At 41.0% G+C, this 24,620-nt stretch overlaps 1 protein-coding gene across 3 annotated transcripts; it reads right to left on the reverse strand.

The window, feature by feature from the left end:
- Positions 1–638: 638 nt before the first annotated feature.
- LOC136441300 (uncharacterized) lies at positions 639–24,588 on the reverse strand. 3 transcript variants are annotated; one of them, XM_066437505.1, is made up of 17 exons: positions 24,469–24,588; positions 22,807–22,987; positions 22,439–22,624; positions 16,819–22,187; positions 16,406–16,507; positions 16,198–16,290; positions 9,692–9,930; positions 8,966–9,230; positions 7,998–8,165; positions 5,934–6,098; positions 5,638–5,712; positions 4,175–5,067; positions 4,000–4,024; positions 3,707–3,799; positions 3,310–3,474; positions 2,338–2,586; positions 639–2,078 (listed from the first exon to the last, which is right to left on the reverse strand). In XM_066437505.1, the coding sequence occupies exons 2-16, from the start codon at positions 22,968–22,970 to the stop codon at positions 2,339–2,341; spliced, it is 8,250 nt and encodes a 2,749-aa protein (XP_066293602.1). In that variant the 5' UTR covers positions 22,971–22,987; positions 24,469–24,588; the 3' UTR covers positions 639–2,078; position 2,338. The 3 variants fall into 3 exon arrangements, with proteins under 3 accessions (XP_066293602.1, XP_066293603.1, XP_066293604.1); XM_066437506.1 differs by lacking the exon at positions 3,707–3,799; XM_066437507.1 differs by lacking the exons at positions 3,310–3,474; positions 3,707–3,799; positions 4,000–4,024; ... (1 more) ...; positions 5,638–5,712; positions 5,934–6,098.
- Between the last annotated feature and the right edge of the window lie 32 nt (positions 24,589–24,620).

A 24,620-nucleotide genomic window follows, 5' to 3' on the forward strand; every position in this document is an offset into this window, starting at 1 on the left:
AAAAGTAGTTCATGAGACAGGGGCTATGTGTGACTATATCAAAAGCTAAAATCAATGTGACAATGAGTTGTATTGATTTGGTGAATCATTTTTTATGATACAAATGGTAGGCCAGTAGCTGGGAACTCTGCCTTTTACTGGATCTAAAGCCATACAGTACATGACTTGTGTTCCAGGGGCTAAATAAACTTGTCAGCTCTATATATTTTGTGTGTCCGGTCTGTCCAAGCCTGAAGACTGCCTAACGCTGTATATTTAATATAATTATGTGGATGATAAAAAATGTATGCTCAAATGTGTTCATTACCCTCAGCAATTAAGCCTACAGTGTATGCCCCTTCCTGAGCAGCTATCTACCAGTACTCTACGGGCCTTTCAGTTTTGCTGCCTTTGGAGAAGACGTATGATCTATTAATTGCTGACAGAATTTAAAAGAGACTGGTCTTAATTTTCTCCAGCTTTGTATGTATTTTCTTTGAATTACTGATGCTTGCTAGACTTCAAGTAGGCTTATTGACATTTCAATAATGTGGCAATTAATATCATTATTCACATTCTTTAAGTTACATGCAATTGGTTTAGATACACAAGGTTTGTTTATCTACTAGTAGGTAAAATATGTTTAAAAACTTGTTAGTTCAGGCACATCACACCGGCCTGCTCGGCTGATGATGCGAAGAGCACGCCGTTGGACTCGCTCTAGTTGACGTTACTGTTCCTTACTGCACCCAACAAGGAAGACATGCTGGACATACAAGGGAAAGGTATCCAGGACTAAGTCAGAAACACTGGTCCCTTGTTTGGACAGAAGCCGCAGGTAGTGCAGTCTACGTGAGGCTTTTGTCACTGTAGAGGTGACATGTTCTTGGAGTGTAAGGTTCTTAAGAATGAATCCATGACCTTTTGCAGAGTCGACCCACGGTGCGCATACACCCCCAAGGGTTAGCCTTGCTGGGCTGGGAACAGATCTGCAGAGACATATTTGTAGAAGTTGACATTTCTTCCCGTTCAGCAACATGTTGGAGTCTGCCCACGTGTCGGGATGAGATGTCTCTTCCTCAAGTGTTTTGTCTTTGTTGGCTAAAGCACAGAGAGGGTTCTGGACATGGAGACATCGTCCGCATAGCCCACGTTCATGGTGTCAAGACGTGGTGTTCTTGTGCTCATAAAGAGCAGAAAAACCACCCTGTGGTATACCCGATGTTGGCTCCTTTCAGGGGCTGACCACACCTCTGACGCCGACCGCTAAAGTACCTGTGAATCCATGTTACCATGCGTGGACTAGCCTGGATATCGATCACATGCTATAGTAGAATCAATGGCATGGTCGACACGATCTAAGGCTTTCGACATGTCGGCAAACAGAGCTCTGATGAGTGTTGGCTTCTTGGAATCCAACGCTGTTAGCCAGGTTTGTACCATGCGCACAAGAGCAATGGTTGTCAAGGAGCCGCTCATAGATGCATACTGGTCTTTTATGACGGTACGTAGGGAAGGGAGAAGTCTCTTCAGGATGCAAGAGAAATGGGCCTCTTGTCGCAGGCTTCAGTTGCCCCAGCATATTTTGGAACAGGTGGGATGTTAGCCGATTTCCAAATGAGTGACACTGTGCCATTCTCATATGAAGCATTGAACATGTGAGTTATGATGGGTGCAAGGTCTTCAGCGTGTTCTTTAAGGATCCAGCTCGGGATATCATCTGGACCACTTGCCTTCCTTGGATTGATGGCCTTCAGTAGGACTTTTATCTCCCCGATTGAACACAGGTCAGGACACTTGTCAGCGAACGGGAGTGGGAAGATGCAGAGAGACTGACTTTGACACCATGCTTCAGAGAAGTGTTGGCCAATTCTTTCTGCTGAGGGCTCATCTGTGATGGAAAACCCCACATTCATGTGATCTCCCAAGCTCCCTGTTGAAGCATTTCCACCATCTGCGAGGGGCTTTGCCTTTATGTTGTTGGATACAGTTCCGGTGATACCAATTTTTCGCTTGGCGTACTGTGGCGCTTAACTGTACGTCATTGCAGGTATTGTGATGGCCAAGAGATGCACCCACCAACAGGAGGTTATTCAGCACTGCAATTATAGAAGATATATGAAATGGATATGTGAGGAAACGTCTTTAAAGTTACTAAAATTTCTAAAAGCTTTCCTCATTCCAACTTTTTAAAGCCTATATAGTATGGTTAGTATTTGTTTATCTATTTATTTATTAAATGAATTGTCACCTCCGCCGATTGTTTTTCAAAGAGACCAGTTGACACAAACCTAAGGTAATCAGGCTTATGCGAATTGGACGCAGTTACTCTTTTGCATTAAATGGTGAAAGGCACACCTCACAATTCCTCAGCTGTCCACCGTTCACCAATGTCGATGAGAGCCTTCTTCAGAACCTGTAGTGTAGCCTTTCTTCCCTTCTTGTTTCTCCACCCATGCAGCACCTCTCTGCATCGGTGGTCATTGTCATCCTGTGTACTTTGGATTCCTTTGATATTGTTCTGGTTGAACCCCAGCTTTCGCGCTAGGCTGTCCCACTTGTGACTGACTTTGTCGATGATCTTGTCAAAATATTCTTTGACATCAACTGGAATATACACGAGAGAATCTCATCAGAAATCGGATGAGGTCGATCATGAAGTATAATTTGCAGAAAGATTGCCTACTATATCAATCTGTCACTGAGCTGGATATTAAGCCTTGTCCTGCAGCTCCCAACATACAGTATGTTGGGAAGCACATGCAAACTCCCAGTGCTGTGCCCAACATATGTTGGGAAGGCTCTATTTTCAGAAAATTGTGTAGCACTCACCCAATATACTTCATGGTCTACCTGGGTTATCCGACTAAACCTCGCAAGAGGTCAGGGGTCAACATACAGTTTTGCAATGAGTGTATGTGTAAGCAGGTATAGATTGCAAGACATTTTTCAAAAGTAAAGACTCTCAGCTTTCTATTGATGTATAGCATTATAGGATTACTTGGAAGAAAAGTAACAGTTACTACATGTATAACGGAGCAAAGTAAAAGCTGTGCCTATCTATTAAGAGGGTTTAAAATGCCCAGCACAGGAAAAATGCATGATAAAAAAACAGCCAGCAGGATAAGGGTTAAAGTCAGTTAAAACAATTAGATACCTTTCAGTACAACTATTGTTACTCTCCGTCTTAACGGTTTTCGGAAGATTTATAGTGGCTATATCATGTGCAGTGCCCAACTGATAGCTGGACATGTAATATTAGACTTGTTGATCACAAGATATTGTACAAACTGTGATCCATCAGAAATTGAGTGGTAGCAAAGATTCCACCTGTTTCTGCTGAGCCTCTCTCGACCCCACTTGTCCCTGCTCCGTCATCTGCCTGCTGGCTTCTTGGACTTCTCCTCTTCTTCTTTTGTGGCACGGTTGGCGAAGGGTTGACGCTGGGTCTTTTCACGGTGCAGTGTTCTGCTTTACAAGCAATGGTGTCATCCCCTTGAACGATATGACACGAAAAATGAGGTTTAGAATTACTCTGTGTGACACAACACACTTTATCATTTGAATCTTGATTCTTTTACATTCGGCAGTGTATGTGGGATCATCTCACTTGTTTGATGGTCTAATAATGGATCACGGATCTGCTCAGTATGTTTCCTGACGGTAGGTCACAAGATATCCTACAGACTGTGATCCATCAGAAATTGAATGGTAACAAAGGTTCCACCTGTTTCTGCTGTGCCTCTCCTGACTTCACTTGGCCCTGATCCATCCGTCTGCTTGCTTTTTGGTTTTGTTGTAAGAACAACGGTGTCGTCCACTTGCACGATATATGACAAAAACATGTGAACATTGTAAAGAATCATTGAAAATTTAGACAAAAATATCTGTTGTAAAGTTGCCAGGTGTTCCCCTCTTTATGGGTCACTACGTTACACATGTCCAGTGTCTGACTAAAGCTAAACAGACATTGGAAGTGAATTCCCAATTTTTTACTGGCATATTCCAAAATGTACTCACGTGTGGAGATGTCGCCTAACCCTTCCTGAAATAGATAATACACAAGACTTTATTTAAAAAAGATAATGATAACATCGCTGTTTTAAATTGCAGTGGACTCAGAAGCACTTTGAGTGACATTTATGATAAACGTTTAATTTAACATTCATGATCAGCATAGCTTGTGCATTCTTACCACTTTGAAGGTGAGTTTACACACGCGCAGCCACTGTGGATGTTGAAATTTCCAGACATACACTTCGCCTATGGAAGGATTTCTAGTGTCAGGTCTCTTCAGACGCATTTGTATCTCCTGACCGCTTTGTTTGCACAGCGTGGCACGTAGGTTCTCTTCATCTGTTGACTGTTGGCATCCACAGAGATTTACATCAACCTTGATTACATCACCATTATAGAGAGGCAATGTTGCATTGTTTGATCCACACTGCTTGAATCCTTGACGGTACCCATCTGTTTCAATGCACCGATCTCTGCAGACAAGGTGAAATTCCATATCATCTACACCGAGGCTGATGTACGCTATAAACGAACAGTCTACAGTCCTGGACGAAAAGGCATCAAGCATTGCCTTTGTTACGGCTCTTACTGGAGCCCATAAGATAGTTTCCAGACTGAATGTCTGCAATGACATTGACAATCTGTCCGAGTCAATGTGATACCTGGTTAAAGCTGTGACATCTGTCCAGCCTTCTCCATCATGATGCTTCAGCAGAAGACATTCCATCCCTTCAGAACCTGGTGGCCGCCACGTCTGCACCTCCACTGGCCCAATCAACTGTGCACCATGTAGGTTGACGTCAACAGCTGGGGAGAACAGCACCTGATCCAGTAGCTCACGTAGACAAGAATCCTCATCCAGACACCAGGGGTAGCCGGAGATCCAGTTTATGCCTTCATGATCTCTTAGAATAGCAGCAACATCTACAGTGGATATGGTTATTATTGTGTCTTGCTGAAGGACTTCTGGTGGTACAATGAGTTTGACAAAACCAGGAATTTCCACTTCTCCACCCATTGGTCCTACTATAGCCTCTGTTGTCCTTGGGTACTTCAACTCATATTGTAAACCTAGGAAACATTGCGATTAACATTAAAAAAAGTTGTGAGGAAGTCATACAACATTTGTCCAAGCAACAGGACTATCATACTGATGCCCAAACATTTACACATTTGGTGAGCTAGCAACAATTGAAGACAAATAGTCCTAGGTCAATGTTTCAAAGCTTTGTAGAGCTAATCATTCACCAGGACTGGAGACCTGGCGCATCCCCGTCTTGTATCAGCCAACGAATAGGGATATCACTCCATAAGTGATCCGGTATAACCCCGACGGTGCATAAGCACACCAACTGATGATGATGATGATGATGATGATATTTAAAGAGCTCATCATCAAACAGACAGACCTCTTCTGATGTTTAGTATGGAAATGCCATGGAATTCACTCTGTCTGATACCACTATTGTCTTGTCGCAAAGAAAGATTGATATGTTCACACATTGACAAAGACGTACGACAAAGGCTTTAGACAAGAAAAACATAATTAATCATCAGACATTAGTGATAGTGTGTAGCTTGGTAAAATGGCACCTCCACCTTCGTCTAGTGCAGAATTGTTCTGACAGAGTTAAAACCAACCTGGAATGTCTCGCACAATAACAGGAAGGCTGATCCCAGCCGCTATCATGTCCTTTTCCAGCATTCCAAGATCACCTGAAATAGTCAAATATGTTTTAACTTTGCAAAATTGTACATTATGTCTAATGACTTGTAACCATGTTGGAGAATAACCCCTTTTCAGCAATTTGAAAAAAAAAATGCAAAAAGGGACACATAAAATTTCATGCATTTTTTCTTAATTAATTAATTACTAGATTCTAAGGGCTATAGCAAAAAGATACAAGAGTGAAATAAAAACTTGCAAGTATACATACTAGTTGTGATGTAGCCAGCCCTCACCATGGCCTTCATCAAGTCAGCTGGTGTGTAGATCCCTGCACTTTCCTGTTTATTGGTACGTGCAGACCACATCTGCAGAAGAAGCCGTACATCTCTTTCGTCCAGCCGACAGAAAATGCTCTCCAATATCTGTTTGAGATCTGCAGAAATCACCACGATGGTTAGAGTTGAATTGTGCAGAATACTGCTATATTTATTGTCTTCGCAAAATGATTCTCTTGGTTGCTACGAAGTTAACCGGTACAATGATATTGTACAGAAATACGGTCAACTGAGCTGTCCTCAAGATTAAAATCTACCAAAGCGACAAGGAGAGACAGCTTCTGAGACCATTTCCAACTCATCCAAACCCATTTCCAACCGCCCCAAGACAGGATTTCCAACCGCGCCAAGGCAGAATTTCCAACTGCTCCTTGGTACAGAGGCCCAGAAATACAAGGGCTTAGGTCATTTTTTTTTCCATTTCATTTTTATTTTCTGTGTGGCATTTTTATTTTCTGTGTGTACTTTTATTTTCTGTATTTTCTTTTCTGTGAACCTTGAAATGTGTGGATCCTGTGACACACCCTAGATGCAAGATACAGTCTCCATGTCAAAAGTCACCTCCGACGGATGACATGTGTCTATATGCAGGAGACTGGTCGATGATTTGTAAGTATTTCAAAACGTCTCATAAAATTGCCTTCTCACACTCAAAATGCAGTTTTTTAATAATACAATGGTGAGCTTGAGTACAGTAGAAAATTATTATAACAATTAACATGATAATTTTGCTGTCAATGGCAGACATCACTGTTATATGAATGGGGAGTGGGGCGTTGGATTAAATTTTTTAGATGAATGTAAAAAGAGAGTGTCTTGACTTTGTGACCTATTAAAATATTATGGTTCATCTTTGGAGATTCAGTGGACCCCATATAAATTGTGTTATCAGGAGGACTTTTAAAGGATATATATATATAGTTGGAGCACTCGCTCATCGAGGTAGTGCCTCACATGTTTGAAATTGCACACTATGTAAACGTTAGTCATTGTATTCGGCAAGTCTCAAGTACCATCAGGACTGCCACTGATTTTAACATTTTAGTAATAGTAATAATAATTAGATTTAAAAGAGCCACTGAAAGTAGCCAGTTGACCTCCATTCAATATCATTCGAACCAACTTAAGCATAAGCATGCACATAAGTTGACAATAGTATTCAAAATATCAACTTTTTAAACAAAAAAGGCACTCATAGTAGGTGAGATAGAGGGCACATGTACCTCTGGGCCACTGTACCGTGGAGCGGTTGGAAATTCTGCCTCGGCGCGGTGGAAATGGGTTTGGAAGGGTTGGAAATAGTCTGAAGAAGCTGTGACAGTCTCTCCTTGTCGCTTTGGGCATTGGTAGAAATCACTAACATGTATTTCGAGCGTACATAACAGCCATTACTTCAGTCCATATTTTACATGTGGTGAATGTTATCTTCATTATTTGCTCATTAATCTTTAATTAACTAGGTATCGGTAATCATTTGAATGTTCGGCAGATCAACATTAACAAGATGTTGGGTCGAAAGTGATAGAAGATGACCACAAATGATTAGTGAGGAAATTCTATATAAATTGTATATCTGTTTTTCATAGGAGGACATGTAACATTTGTAATTCATAGCAGGTAAACATAATTATAAACAGATATCAATTATGCAAATGAAATCTAATTTTCATAATCTATGAGAAAAAAGAACATGTACTAGTTCCTTAGTGGTAAATAGTCTGAATTGCATACTTGTGACACGTGTAAGCTAGTTAAAGGTGTACATCACTATGCATTGATTATGTAAATGTGCCAGTCATATGTCTAATTTATGATCAAATGTAAGCATACTAAGTACTCCATTCAGCTATTATCAAGTAATCAACCACAGTTAAGGGGAAACCCTCAAAAAACCTTAGGAGGTTTTAGGTTTCCCCTCCAGTTTGCAACAAAATGTCCTACGTGCAAATAAACAATAAACTGATCCATCAGCAATTGAGTGGTAGCAAAGATTCCACCTGTTTCTGCTGAGCCTCTCTCGACCCCACTTGTCCCTACTCCGTCATCTGCCTGCTGGCTTCTTGGACTTCCCCTCTGCTCCTTTCTCGTAACGGTTGCAGGCAATGGGTCGACGCTGGGTCTTTTCACAGTGCGGTGTTCTGCTGTATGTGCAACAGTGTTGTCCCCTTGAACAATGACATGAAAAATGGAGTTTAGAATAACTCAATTAAATCTGATTCTTTTATATTCGTCAGTGTATGTTGGATCATCTCACTTTTTGATAGTCTAATAATGAATCGCAGATTAGCTCAGTATATTTCCTTACGGTAGGTCAAAAGATACTGTAAATGCATCTGAGTTCGCGTGGTTTCTATTTCGCGCTGAGGCGAAAATGGAGTGTTTGCGGTTGTTTTAAGTTTGCGACAGGGCTATAGTAACATACTGCTGCAGTGTTGAAGATATGACATCTCCAAACTCTTGTTTCATCTGTTATGTTTGGTAATGGAGATAGATGATTCTAAAATAAAATTGAATCTGATGATTGACATAATAAGATACTAATTATGCCAAACAGAAGCTGATTTGCATAATCAATGAAATTCTACAAATCTGCTGTGTTCCATGAAAGTGATAAATCGAGGAATATCGATGAATATCAAGTATGCAAATTTGATTGATTGATGAGAACATAGCAATGATACTATACTGGTAAATGACTGGAATTTTTTTCATTCATGTTTGGTATTTCCAGAAACAGGTGTAGAAACAGAACTCTGGTTTCATCTGTTATGTTTGGTATGGAGATAGATAATTTTAAAAGTCACAGAATCTGATGATTGATATAATGGGATGCTAATCATGCAAAACAGGAGCTAATGTGTATATTTCATGAAATTATATGAATCTACTGCATTTCCAAAATCTATCCAGTTGATGTTTGCATATTTTATTACGACTATTTTTTGTGAAGGCTTTTAGAACATACCATCCAGACTAGTATAGTGGTTTTCAGCATAGTGACCAAGCAGTAGTGGTTGTCCTGTTGTATCTTGTTGGTTCCCCATAGGTGACAGAATGGTTGTGTAGTTCTCTGCATCAATGCTGGACACAATCCTAATGTCTCGTCCTAACATGGAAGCCAGGGCCTGTAGAACGACGTGATCTCCCCACACTCCATCTCGAGACATTTGCTGTAGATAGCCTTCCCAGTCTTCATTGGGTACAAAGGCACGAAGGTGATCACCCTGCTCCTGAAAGAGTAACAGCGTCATGAAGTCAATGTTAGAAGTATACAGGTAAGGTTGGAAGTTAACAACTATTTTTGCCATGTTTGACAATGAGTCAAAGTTTAAGCCTACAAGTTTCATTCAGTATCACACATTGTGCACCAAAATTATGAAGACGATACATGCATATGTGTTTCGGACCTAAGCTTCAGTCAGGAAAGAGAATATCAGAGCTGTATAGATTCATAGCTGTATCCGAAGTTACGGTATTATATTAGAGAGATAAGACTTTGATGCTTCAATTGAAAATAGATTAAAAACTTGCTCTTAAGTAGATAAAGGCACTTAATGATATTAATGGCTTTTGTAATATATTAGTCTAAGAGCTTCTTTCAAATAATGTTCTATATTCAGGATCTGCATGTACCTATTCTCATCTGATTTTAATCATTCCTGTTCAATTTCCAGATACAGACCAGACGTACATTGTTAGGATGTTGCCTCAGATAGCCAACCACATCTCGTCTAAGGTGTGAGTGGCTGATTGCCTGACTTCCAGTGCGGACAAGTTGGTCGGATACTGCATGGAAGAGGCAGTTTCCATCTTTGGGCACGTCGGGTCGGAGTGTGAGGCCTGACTCCATCAGGTGGGCTGTAAGTCTGCTTCCTTCATCTTCTGGTGGCATCTCAGTAGCCATACTTCTGAACCTTTCCCATGCATTGTCTAAAGCAAGAAAACAGTTAAATGAGTGTTGACCTATTGATATTGTTTTTCAGGTTCTGATCTACATCAATGATCCCCAATTCCCAAGTCTGGAACATACAATCATGTAAATCCATTAAAGTCATCATCCTAAATCTTGTTCCATTGTTCCATGCCTATGTATTAATTTCCATTTGACTTGAATTGCTACATCTGGCAGTGGGAAATTATGGTACTGTGTAGTCAAATTTATATTGAATGTAGATGAGGGTGGAGAATTTGGGCCAAATATTCTTCAGTACACATCAACTCATAAGTACAACTAGAAAGGCAACATTTGCACGGGCAAATGCAAAATGTATCGCCCATTTCCCTCCTCATGCATGCAAAAAGCGACTGTTCTAATGCAAAAATAGAGCATTCCAAAATAACGTTTAACTGTTATAAAGTAAGACCATGTAATGACCATTGTAAATATCAACGCGATCCAGGCTAACGTTTGTTGTATGTCTGCAATGTTGGTATTTGAATAAAGAATTTAATTTAAGACCAGTCAGAAATGAATCTCTCCCAATTTGAAACCCTATGCATGGATGGGCTTTTCAAGGCACCCATGTTCATTCTCCCTCCCATTGCAAGAATTAACTCCCAAAATCATCCCATGGCAAAACAATCTGCCTAAAAGTGAACTATTGCAAAGTCATATTCCAGGCCCGAAACGGAGCTTGTGTCCCCTATGAAAGAATAGATTACAGGAACTACCATGCATAATGGACCATTCAGAAAACATCTCTATTGTAACAGGCAACATATTAGCGTAAGGACCCCCCGGGGGTCACGTGGTGGGAGCACGTGACACGGGCGCGTCCTGACGTCAGCCTGACCACGCCCCGTCGCGCTCGCGTGGCCCCGCCTTCCGGAAAGCTTATAAAGATCGGTGTAAGACGTCTGTAAGCAAGCATTAGAGCAGAGATCATCCCGCTGTCGTCTTGTATCACTTCCGGTTAGAGTAGTACCATTTGTCGTCCTCCACTTCTGTTCAGGTATTTGTTTATTCTTAGTAATTTCCTACATTCCGTTACTTAGTTCCTTGCATTTATTGTGTGATCGACAGCAGTACCTTGAATAAAGTATAACATCAAACTGTAAACTGAACCCGAGTCTTGGCAATATTTGGTGAGAGCTTCGTGTGGTGAGAGCACATAGTATAGTTATAGACACGCCTTATTGTGGTGAGAGCACATCGTAACGTAAGAGTAATAGACCAGATCCTACCTAAAAGACCATTTGTTACACTATGAAAAAAAAAAAAATTGTGTAATCACCCCTGTCTGAAATCAAATTCAAAACGTCCCCCCGTTTAATAATTACACGCCACCTGCAAGACAACTATCCTGTCAACCACAGCCAGGTACACGTGCGTGGGAATTGGGGTCACTGACCTGAAGTTGTGTTGTTTACGTTCGTAATTGTGAAAGCTTCTACTCGCGAAATTGCAGACAGTCGAGCGCTGCCGCGTATCTTCAGCCAAATGACCATAATTTTGAGTGTTGTACAGCCGCTTACGCTTATACTGGTACGCTGCATAGGTCATACTCAAGCTATTTTACGCAAATTTCATTGAAAACAGTACGCCCGCCGCCAGCACGTTGCACGTATTTTTGGCAGTGTTTACACCGCCGTGGACGTAGCTTTACCGACTAATACCATCGACACGTCACCAGTTCAAAAAAATACCTCAGTACAGTGTGCACTCGTTCAAACCTTACTGCAGTTGAACGCCATGCAAAGATACCAGTCGTTTTGGCTCAGGGACGACCGAGATGAATCGATTTGAAGATTTGACAGGAGGAGAAGAAGAAAGCAACATGAGAGAAAACAATATGTACCGTCCATACCTATAGTATGGGCGATACAAACTGAAATTAATCAGGTCTTCGTTAATACTAAACATCGCGCGCGTATTGGCTGCCGGCGCATGCTGCTTCCCGATAGCATATTATGGTATAGTAAACGCGGCGGCGTGCACGCGACACTGGAAAATAATGAAAAATCTAATAAAAAAATCGAGAAAAAATAATCTTGAAGTAGTGTATGCAAAAAATAATAATGGGGTCATCTGGGTAAATATCCAATGCACAACTACACCAAATTTCAGGTCCTTTGGTTTAAATACTAAGGCACGGGAGGCTAGAAAACCCTGTATAGGTTCCCGTACCCGTATAGGTACCCGTATGGGTATACCGGTATACCCCATTTTGGGCCCAACAAACCAGGAAACACGCTATGACGGCCGCCATATGGGGTACCCAGAACGTCTGCTTTTTTACGGTCTCCACATTGATATAAGACACAAACAGTTGACTTACTAGGTCAGAAAATAGCTGAACAATCATATTTTACGATCTTTTGATTTCTATGAAGGATGGAGGTTTGGAATATACGGAATTTGCGAAGTTCGTACGGAGCGGTGCTCGGGGAGGTCGGGTATACACTGGAAACATGTCGGGAATACATAGTCACAATTCTCTGGGAATGTATCGGAAACGTTAACAGTTGTCCTCCGGATTTTAGGCTGGTCGGAGCAACATCGGTGTTGCATCGGTCGATGTACATTTCCCGACATACACACGGTAATTTTTCGATGGTCTCGAAATTCCTGATAAGAAACCTATGTTTCCCGACAAATTTGTCGGTAATACGTCGTTTCTTTTTCCACAGACTTCCGATGCCGGTCGTCAAGGCAACAAGTAACAAACACGGCGGAGGGGACTCCCCGGCTTGGATGAAACCATGGCAACGGCGTTGATTGACGGGTAGCCGCGGTACTGATTACCATGGACACTGCATGATTGACAGCCGAGAGACAAGCACATGGTCGTCGTGGCACGCAGCAGAAACTTCAGACGATAATCGATCAGCTATTCTCCAGCACCATATTTGATATTTACGGATGTTAACTTTTATTGCTTAGTTATAAGACTTAGTTTGTACGTAGTTTGTAGTAGAATGTGCGGAACTCGCTGTACTGTTTGTTGTGTCAATAAAGCTTTTATTACAACCGGCAAAAAATAAAATATTGAAAGGAACGATATTTCCGCAGAAGTCTGTAATCGGCAAGTATGGGAAGCATAGTCAAGATATTATAATCGAGGAAACATCGATAAGTTCTCAATAACCAAGGAAATTCATTTAAAGGACGCGGAAGTATAAACCCGGAATCGAACCTGCAGCTCGTGGCGCCGTACGGCAGCCATTTGTTCGCAAACGCAAGCGGCGTATCGCGGTGAGCTAAATATTGCGGCGAGGTAACAATACCTTCAAACCACTATAATACAAACGGCCCATCACGTGGGGTTCCACAGCTGCAGTCCGTAATGACTATACTTGCATTGTTCTACAGTCGAACGTTACATGTTTCTGTTTGTTTTGTTCAATTCTATTTTAACATGTCACACATTTCGTTTCATTAATAAATATCAGTTGGTCGTCGTTCGCTAACAAATTGATAATATGAACAATTGACGCGATTTTATTTTAACAGACGATAAATGCCCATATCATATACGCGATCTAACGAGCGTAATTTTGAATAGCGCTGATAGCTCACCTGGTAATGTTGTTGTCCATCTATCCTAATCAGGTAAGATGTGCAGGTTCGAGCCCACCGACTAATTTCTATGTTTTATTTTTCACTGTTACAGTCAACATTAATTTATTTTTATCTTTTATCATGTTATGTTTATATTATCATGTTTAATGTTTTGTTATTCTTTATTTTTTTTTACATCCATCTCTATCTGTTTCCTTGATGAAGGCCTCCGGTCTCTGGGTGTTGTCCTTGCACTTCTACTAGTTGACTCGTCGTTTTGCTCTGACGGCGTCTTTGCCAACGCTAACAAAGAACGTGAGCCGTCATCATATATCTTTCCTAGCCTGGTTGGGACACTGGAAAAAAAAAGGTTGTTACGTGTACTTACAATTGGAAACAATAGCGATGCATTTTCATTGAAACTAGAAAACATCCCAACAGTTTGTGAACAAACGTTCTTTTTTTAAACTTTTCGTGGAGCCGTCAACTTCTAATGGCCCAAATCACTGCACTTCGCGCGGGAACATGCGCTGATTTTTGCGCTACGTAGTGCTTGGTTGAACTGTGGCAAGAATCACCAGTAAGCCTGGGAGGAATATTTCAATATTCCATAATCATATTCGTTAAATGAAAATAAATTGACAATATAATTCCGAATCCCATAGTCAGTCCATAGTCACTAGTCAAGTTGCAGCATGTTTTTGAACGTTACAAATAAAGGCGCTTATCCAGTGCGAGATTCAGTAAAAGTAATGCAATGTTTGAAAAAAACTTATTGATATGACCATCAGAACACCCCGGTTACCATCTAGGAGTACTAATACTTGTACGTTTCTTCTCAGTAGTCATTCGTTTCTCAGTAGTCCTTCGTTTGCCGTCGGTGACAAGAAATGTATACGGGCAAGACGAAAGTTTCGGATGCTGGACAACTGAGTTGCATCGACAAAGTTCGTTATCTCTTTTAATGTTTGCAACTTTCATTTCGTAGTTTGATTGTATTTCCTGATTTCTTTCAGCAATTTGCATTATCATATTATTTCAGTATTTCTTCTCTTGTTAACATACAGCCGTTCAAATTGCCGTGGTCCGGAAAAATGCAGCCGATGGTGGTTAATCCGTCTCGATGCTTGAACTCCTGTGGACCAGCTTCAAGTTCAATGCTTTGATTACTGTAATTTGTTAATAAAATATAATCTGTGAAAATTTTATGTGAGTTCATGTTAGCTTTCCGAACTTGTTAGTGTTAGTGACATGAAACAAACAGTTGGAAAAAACTCCGAAACAAATCAATACGAAAGCAAACTGAACGGGAACAAAAGGAATAAATTAATGAACAATTGTCTTTTCATTTAGATGAATCGATCTGTCCGAAAAGTCCGTCCCCATCCTCAAGCATGGCCGGTATAACTGGCACGCCGGTTGTCACGAATCTGAAAAGACGAATATGGAATACATGTCTACTAAGATGTAGCTAAATACAGCATAATGTAGTGGTCAACTATCCACGAATAACAATAGCGGCGGAGTTTTAAAAAAAGGACCAAAAAAAACAACAAAATTATCTACCAACACGGTAATCATACGATGACCTGGTTTGCCTTTTGACGAAAATATATCAAAGAAAATTTACGGTTATTAGAAAACAATGGAAAAAAATGTCTAACTCGTCCGACGAGATATTGCTACAATATCGTTATAATCGGGACCTGACACACATCATGACCGCAACTGACCTTTTGCGTGAAAACCGACACATGCCCGACATTCGTCGGTAATATATACAAGGCTATCGGGAAAGTAACGGGCGAACTCCATTGATTTCTGGATCTGTATCGGGTTCAACATTGGCAAAAGCTGCAGTGAAAAACCGACAGAAATCTGGTACTATTCCGTTACCAATACGACATATATACGACCTCCCCGAGCACTGTGGAATGTGCGATCACCGATCTCGGAGACTTTTCAACTAAACCCGTTCTGAAAAGAAATAGAAAAAACACCCAGACTATCAACCTTTCCGCTCTTCATTATCTTCAGATGCAATACTCATGATCTGTTTGGCTGGAGTAAACCTGCGTAAAACCTACAGGAAATGCCGTTCTCGATGCACGGGAGGTCCGCCATGACACATGTGCGCTTGGACGGAAAGTAACCACTTATTGCGACACAAACATTACGGCCATTCGGCGTGATTTGTCTGAAAATGCATTGCTCGGTCTCTGTCTTTAGCGTGAGGCGTTTCCTGTAGGTTTTCCGTATTAAACCTTTTCAGAACGGGTTTAGTTGAAAGGTCTCCGAGATCGGTGCTCGCACGTTCTAACAGTCGCTCCATACAAACTAAGCAACTTCGCAAATTCCGTATATTCCAAACCTCCGTCCTTCATAGAAATCAAAAGATCGTAAAATATGATTGTTCAGCTATTTTCTGACCAAGTATAGTCAACTGTTTGTGTCTTATATCAACGTGGAGACCGTAAAAAACAGCCGTTCTGGGTGCCCCATATGGCGGTCGTCATATAGCGTGTTTCCTGGCTTGTTGGGGCCCCAAATGGGGTATACCGGTATACCTATACAGGTATACGGGTACGGGTACCTATACAGGGTTTTCCCCTTACCCTCTCTGTACATGTCATCCTCCATACCACAAAACAGAGTTTACTGGAAATAAGCTAAGAAAGAAACAATAACTCCCATACCTGTATCAGTATGGTCTTGTGTGTTACAGTCTTTGGAAATGTCTGTTGCATGGACTGTAGTGCTGTACTTCACTGAAATACCAGGGTCTGGTTCTGCGAAAGACAAAATGACTTGGCTGAGTTACATGTATATTTGCGAGATCTATGGAAATGGTATCATTCATGATAAAGTATTCAGTGGCTTTTACAATTGTTAGTACATGTGTACCTGAATATCGTGGTTGTTTTTGTGTCATGATCTCCTCAGGAGCTGGACTCTTTCCACACTCGTCAAGTGCCCTCTTTCTCCTCTGTTGCCACTGAGCTGGACCTGTTTTTTGTTGCAGAGACAAAAAGACCATAAGGTGTGATACTAATGCTTCAAACAGTATACATTGGCAGGCACAATGAAATGCAAAAATTGAGATTTACTGTTCAACGAATGATTTATGTCAATTTAAACCCTGAGGCTCTTCCTGATTGTAGATCTAAACAATGCAATAATGACACATTAGATTTAAAGGAAAAAAGGAATATGACCACAGTTATGTGGTAGTCAAAACTGCAAATATTCCCAGTAATTTCATAGATGTTTAGCAAATAATCAGAAAGACTATAATTTATCTAAAGAAAAAAACGTACTAATTTCTGGGTGAATTAGTCTTGCATCTATCTTCTCCGCTGTCTTTGGGCACACCACGTTGCCTTTCGGCGTCTTGTCCAGAACAGCTCCAGAGAACCGATGAGGCTTGTCCTCTCCTTGCTTTAGACAGTGCGGACACACCACCCGAACACAGTACAGTACACCTGGCCACTGCTGCAGGAGCTCCTTTGTTGCATTGATGAGCAGCACCATAACTCCCCATGCTTCCTTCAGGTCCTTGCTTTGTGTTCGCACAGAAATTACAATTTCCTCACTTCTTTGTTTTGGTTCAAGTTGCACCAAGATTTTGTTCTCTCCCACCTTACTGACTGCAATAAGGCCATGCTGCCAGTCTATACGACAAATGACATATTTGTTCAATTTGACAGAGAGGGTTTCAAACAAACCTACAGGGCAATAGTTTTGCAGTTGAAATACAACCATCAACACTTCTTCATCCTTGGAAATCTTTTGTTTCCAACATTGCCTGAACTGTCGAGGGGCACTAGCTTTGAGCAACCATGGAAAGCGATACACAGGAGACACAGAGCCAGTGGTGTATGGATCAGCATTTTCAGTTGTTGGCATTTGAAAACAAAGGTCAAATTTTTGAAGTAGCCAGATCAACATAGATTCCTCATGCTTGGATAGATTCATTTGTTTCCATAAACACTGTATCATTTGTTCTGATACAATTCCCTGACTGGAAAAATCCTCAACCATGTCATCAAAGTCAGCATCAGAAACTGAGGCAAACCGTTCATCAAATCTTTCAACTGGTTTGTACATTAGTTTGAATACATCCATCAACCATTGCGGTTTGTGGAACACAAAGTTGGACAATTGCGGGCTGTCTGCAAAATGAACAATTTCTCCAATATCATGAAGGTATTTTAGAGCTCGAGTGAGCCTTGCAGGGGTCATGTTTGCTTTTTCTTTTGCAAGTTTCTGCACATCATCCGTGCTGAGATAGCATAACTGTCCTTCTTGTTTCAGAGTTTTAATGGCAAGCTCCAGCTCATACCATGATGTTGGAAGGATTCGTCGTGGAAATAGTTCATGATCTTGACATAATATAACAATGTTTTCTATCAGCTGCTTGATACCATCCAAACTCAAGTCACAACTCACCAAATCAATATGCTCAGGAAAGATAGGTCTGTTGTCAATAAGGTGCTCAATGAATTTCTTCCTTTTCCTCAGTGATTGGGTGTCAAAACCCTCCAAATAGTCTGAACAAGGTGCACTTGCTCTGTTCAAGGCATGATCTATGTCTGATAGGTGTTTTTTGAGAGACTCTACTTCAATTTTCTCAATTTGCTCCATTTTCTTCATTATCAATTCAGCTTTCTCTTTCATCTCTTCTGAATCACACAAGTCTATGTGTGAACCAACAATTCGGAGTACTGGTTTGGAGTCAATGCGAGCTTTTATAAAATTTAACCAATATTTAACAGCAGCATCAAAGGATGATTGTTTAAATGCCTTTAGATCCACAACTATGAGGTACAGTGCTGCATTGCTGAAGAAGAACTGGTGGGTTAAATGGTAGATCTTATGACCACCAAAGTCATGCATCAGTACTTGAATGCTATCTTGTAGCCGAGCTGGATGAACTTCTATTCCAGCCGTTCGATCTATGATATCTGTTAAGTTTGATTTTCCTAGTCTGATGGCATTACACAAGCTAGTTTTTCCAGCAGCCACATCACCAAGCAGAAGTGCCTTGACATGTGGACGTGGTACTCCAATAGCTTTAGATAGATTCAGCTCTTCAAAATATGCAAGGACACCCTCCATTCCCTGTTCAAATACTTCAATAGGGGGCTGTTCCATTGGATTGTCTTGTATTTGCTCCATCCCAAAGTGTCGTAGCTTGTGGAGTTTACCAAACTGCATTGGCAACACTCTAATATTGTTCTCCTCTAGGCTCAGATACTCTAGATTTTGCAGCTCACAGATGGTGTTTGGTAGAGTGTCTATTTGGTTACCAGCAATGTTAAACTCTGTCAGGTTAACAAACTCAAACATTTCCTCAGGTAATGCTTTTAAGTCGTTTGACGAAATGTCAACCGAGGTCAGGTTTACTAGCTTTGTAAAAGACTTGGGCAGTTCTTTCAGATGGTTGCTGCCTACGTTTAGGGCAGTTAGGCTAGACAAGTCTCCCAAATCCCCAGGAAGCTCAGTAATATTGTTCACAGACACATCAAGGGTTTGTAAATGTTGAAGCCTACATATGGATGAAGGTATGACACTGAGTCTGTTCATGCTAGCTTGCAGTAATGTGAGATTTTCCAACTGGCCAATGTTTTCTGGTAACTGACACAACATGTTACTTGACAATTTCATGGTTTCCAATGAAAGACAACTACAAATGGATGATGGCAACATGGACAAACTATTTCCACTTATGTCAAGGCATACAATATTTTTCAAACTTCCTACTATTTCAGGAATACTTTCAAGGCTGTTGTTTGACAGGTCAATTTCTTTCAAACAATGCAAGTTACCTAGCGAATTAGGAACTGCTCTTAAGCAGTTTTCAGAGAGTTTTAGTATGGAAAGTTTCTCTAATGATCCAATACTTACTGGTAGCTGTTCAATTTGGTTGTATTCAAGAACCAACTCAACAACTTTTTGAAGATTACCAATGGACGGTGGTAAATGTTTTAGACAGTTACTTGACAGATTTAGATATTGAAGCTCTTTCATTTCTCCAATATCATCTGGAAGACTTTGTATTGCATTGAAGTAAATATCAAGATGTTTGAGTGAGGTACAAAGAGGCAGAAATTGAGGGAAATGCTGGATACCATTCTGGGACAATGTGATTTTCTGTAAATGGTGGAGCTTGGATACCTCCTTTTCATGAGAAGGATTGGCTTCATGTGATTTGACACTAGATAGAGTAATGTCAAGGACAGACCCTCTTAGCTCATTTAATTTAATGGATATCACATTAGGCCACATATTCCCCCTATTCAGAGTGATGGTGACTCCTGCTGCAGAAAGCTCATCTAAACAATGGATACGAATATTGATAAGCTGAGCAACATCCACCTCAACATGTCTTAATGATGCCAGGTTTGACAGGTATTCTACCTGATGATCACAGCCACAGCTATGCATGGACAACTTTTCTAATGTAGACAGGTTAGATAACGAGTTTGGCAGGGCCTTGAGGTTGTTTCTGGATATGTCCAGGCTTGCAAGAGAAGGAAAATCTCCTATTGAATCAGGTAATACAGTAAGGCCACAATTAGAGACATTCAAAACTTGAAGACTTTGCAAGCTTGTTAATTTACTAGGAAAACTTGACAACCTGTTGCTACTGACATCCAATTTTGTTAACTTTGAAAGGCAAAATATATGCTCTGGTAAAGCTTGCATACTGCAATTTGACAAGATCAACTCTTTTAGGGTATCCTCAAACCATGCTATATTACAATTGATCTCATACTGTAACTGTATATGTTCGTTTGATCCAATTTCAGTCACATCTTTCCTATCAGTTTGGACTTGTACATGTAAATGTCCTACATCTGATCTTGCACTGAAATGAGCTTTACTCCTAACAGTAGGCTTATCATATATGTTACAACTAATAGGCACAGTCCATTCAATGTTTTTCCATGGCATGGTCTTTAAGTCAGGGGACACATGGCTCAGATTTTGTAGTTTTCTTATATCATAACAGAGAGTGTTGAGGTTCGATAATCTGGCAATGTCATCAGGGAGGGATGCAATATCATTTCCTAACAGATTGAGGTGATTTAGACTTTGTGTTTGTAAAACTCCCTCTGGTACCATTTGGAATATATTGTAAGACAAATTCAGCTTCTCCAATTTGGGGAACTTTTTTGGAGGTAGTTCTTGGACAGAATTGTAAGACATATTAAAATTCTCTAGTGAAAGTAATTCATATACCCCCGGAGGAATGGACTGGAACTTGTTACAGGACATGTCAAGAATCTTCAGAGCAGACAGGAGGTGTATTTCTTCTGGAAGGCTTGATAATAGGTTGTGACTAAGGTCAAGGTGTGTTAAGTTGGAATGCCCTATCACAGGAGTGCTGACTGGGAATGTTTGAATCCTGTTATTACTCAGCAGTATTTTTGAAGGGTCATGAATATCTAAACCGTAAGGTACTGCACTTAATCTCTGATTTTGCAAATCAATGTGATAAAAATCCTCATATCTGGAAGCATTAACTTCATTGCCCTGTTCCCAGAGAACTATTACTTTTGCTTTCATATCATAGCAGCTATGGGTTTGTTTTATCAAGTGCACATATTGTCTGTGATCAACACACATGGTTACTCTTCTTTTCTTACAAAAGTCAGACACAAGTTGACGTTCAGAAAGTTGGATAGGATTTCCTGTGAGATGTATCTCTTGAAGTGCAGGAAAGGCACCATGTCTCAAAAATGGCACAAGTGAAATTTGGTTGTGTTTCAGATTGAGATTTACAATTTTTACAAAGTCCTGAAAATTGTCAGGCAAGCCGGTAATGGCATTAAAGGATGCGTCCAATGTTTGTAGTTCTGTGAGCTCTACAATAGATGTGGGGAGCCTCACAAGTTGGTTGTCAGCTACTTTGAAAGACTTTAACGTCTTTAGATTGGAAATGTTCTCTGGAATTTCTGTGATTGAATTATCACAAAGATTTAATTCCTCTAGATTGAGAAGACTTTGGAAAACTGATTCTGGCAGTGATGAAATCCTGTTCCAGATTAAATTAAGAATCTTAAGCTTCTTAAGGTTACCAATGTTACCTGGCAGATAGCCAAGGTCACAAACAGACAAGTTTAGCTCCTCTAGATCAGACAACTGGCAAAGCTCCTGAGGTAGATGTTGTAGTGACTGGTTGGACCTGAGATTGAGCACCTTTAGTGACAACAGATTCCCTATCGATGGTGACACGTTTGACAGTTCATTATCTGAAACATCAAGCTCCTCAATACTTGGGAAGGAAAAGACCTGCTCAGGTATGGTGACCAGGGAATTGTTTCGATAGATCAACATCTTCATTGACTGCATGTTTTCCGTTCCTTTGGGGAACTCTAATATTGTGTTCCCAGATATGTTCAGTTCTTCAAGATTTGATAAAGATGACATGGAGTCAGGTAGGTGGGAAAGTTTGTTGTAACTGATGTCCAAATGTTTAAGCTCACACAACATACCTATGTCCATGGGTATGACTTTGATGTTGTTACATTGGAGCTTGAGGACTTGTATGTCATTTTGCTGGAATACCTGGTTTGGAACACTTGACATATTCCTCTCAGATAGATCTAGCTCAAGATGACCATCATCATTTTGTCTGGTCTTCAGACTTTGCTCCTCTGTCTCATCTGTGTCTGTTTCTCTGTTATGGCAACAAATAAAATACCACCATTCATGACCTAATAACACTGAAGACTTGTAAAACATCCATAGTATGCATGGCAAATTGGAACATCTCAAAATATCATATCAGTATTTGACAGAAAGCTGATTATTTCTTTGCCACTTAACAATGTTTTGTCCACAGGCCTACTAGGTGTTACTACAATTGCCTATGGCTTATCACCCAATAGGTACATGACTGTGCATGTTTGCAAAATGTTAAGCACATACCTTAATGTAGGGCCAGGGTTTTGCTCAATGTCGCCTGCCTGAAGAAGAAGTTTCAGTGCCGTGATAAGCCAGACCAGAAGGCAGGACATCATCATGAAGCAGCAACTGGACTGTGGATGACTGTGACGCTGGTAGGTCTGAACGTCTGTATGATGTACAACAGGCAAAACTCCATCCGATGGTGAACTGTTGGAGTCACATAGATAATAAAAGTTGATGGATAAAGAAGGTCTTGATGAATAGATGAAAAAAAAAATTAATGAAAACATGCACCACCAGGGGGAGATAAAACAAGCACTGCATTGCCAATGGAGAGACCTGGAAAACAAGGCAGAACAAATGATCTGATAAGCGTGAGTGACTCATACCTGACTACTTCCCCTCGCCCATCTCCCGTCACCTTGTCCCACAGCTGTGCCAGGATGACCCCCACCAACAGAGCCGATGCCTGGGACCAACATCGTACAGACCTGGGAGTCGGGTTCTGGAAACAGCCGATCCGAGCCCGGTATGTAGCCAGGTCCACACCCATGTTGGTGTCAGGTTACACTGTGGATTGTAATGGAATTGACATCGGATGCTATGAGAGCAAGACATCCATGATTTTACATATGAGTGGTCTATACCAAATTCTGCTGAATAAAGCAGCAAGTGGACTGTCTAATTTATATTTTACAATGAAGCTCATATAGATACTGCCTCTCTTTCTTGAACCAAGAAAAGGCATGTTGATTAAAGTTAGACATCCATGTACAATTACATGGACATGGAATTTATTCCAAAGTATAATCTCCAAGCAGATCTCTACGGGGGCAAAAGAGTATCCAGTCCACCAACACAACGTTCGTATGGGGGCTGGTTGGAGATTGTAGGTTGGCTGGATACTCTTTTGCCCCCATAGAGATCTTCTTGGAGATCGATTACACTGACTGAGTAGTAAAAGTGATTTCTTATGGAAGAAATAAGAAAAGCACATTACAGTAGAAGCTACTTAATTGCACCTCGGATTAACGCATATTCCATTTAACTGCACCGAATCCCAAAATCCCAAACCGGTTCCCATTCACTGCATTGTTAGTGACTCCACATATCTGCACGGCGCATTGTCACCAATGCCGGATAACTGCACCAAAATTTTTCAAAAATCCTCGACAAGTTAACTAAAAAGGTGCGCTAAAAATTGCCAAACGCGGTACAAATGAGCCGATAAGTGCATATGTAGAGGCACAATACCGCCAATATGTCTAAAATTGTTTTCACTAACAAAAGAAGGTGGTCTCCATTGACAATCACGTTGATAGCGATCGTATGGGAGGTCCCGGGCGGGTCACCGGGCGTGTCGTCACCATAAAGAGACGCACGCCTGCCAAAGGCGTCATTGCGTTTTGGCAGACAGCATGCTACTAGTCGCAGTTCTCAGATCTAGTAGGAAACCGCACAGCGACTCGGCAAGGGCTACAGAGACGTGGACGGACATAGCAGTCGCTTTTGGCGGTGCGGTGCTGACATGATCATCTGTCACATTCTTTTATGGCAGAGCCGAATCTGCGTCCTAGAAACTTCCTACATTTACCTGAAGGATGTATACGCGGGTTCGGCTCTGCTATAAGGAGAATGGTCTGTCACTGATCTACGTTGTGCGACCTTTGAACCCTGGCCAGGTATATGGTTACACCTGAAAAGCCGTGACATTGTTGAACATTGTCCCAAACTTTGGACTGGCAGGTGAAATTGAGCAACACTGGTGACATATACTTATTACAGCCCTTTGTGGCTAGATTCACTCAATACTGCAATGTATTATGCATAGCTGTTACTGGGGGTAACGTTTGGGAACTGGACATGAAATTGACATTGGCACAACTGCGAACAACATCGAAAAAACATGTCCGCCGTGTAGAACAAAGGTGTACAAACTGCCTGGCCAAGTTCCCAGTGGGTGGTTCGATTCCAAAACAATTGTTTACCTGAAATGTAACCTGAGTTAATAGAGTGAGAAATAGATTAGATATCTATAACGGAACCATTACCTGGTGTAGTCATGGAGGACGGCTTTTTGGGACCGTTAGGATGGATGCAGAACACCTGCGGGTGAACAACAAGTTCTTCAATGTTCCGCTTTCGCGATTAACTGATATCCCTCCGCGGGGATTCCCCTTAGTCACTGGAAATCACCGGCAGC

Source organism: Branchiostoma lanceolatum, chromosome 9 (genome assembly GCF_035083965.1).
Source record: "Branchiostoma lanceolatum isolate klBraLanc5 chromosome 9, klBraLanc5.hap2, whole genome shotgun sequence".
Lineage (NCBI taxonomy): Eukaryota > Metazoa > Chordata > Leptocardii > Amphioxiformes > Branchiostomatidae > Branchiostoma > Branchiostoma lanceolatum.

Excerpts from the sequence above, each read along its gene's own strand:
- LOC136441300 (XM_066437505.1), bottom strand. The coding sequence starts at position 22,970 with ATGGGTGTGGACCTGGCTACATACCGGGCTCGGATCGGCTGTTTCCAG. Across the intron at positions 9,931-16,197 it reads ACAAGACCATACTGATACAG|ACAATGCATGGGAAAGGTTC; the intron begins GTATGGGAGTTA and ends TTCTTGCTTTAG. Across the intron at positions 3,800-3,999 it reads GTTAGGCGACATCTCCACAC|TGGACGACACCGTTGTTCTT; the intron begins GTGAGTACATTT and ends ATATCGTGCAAG.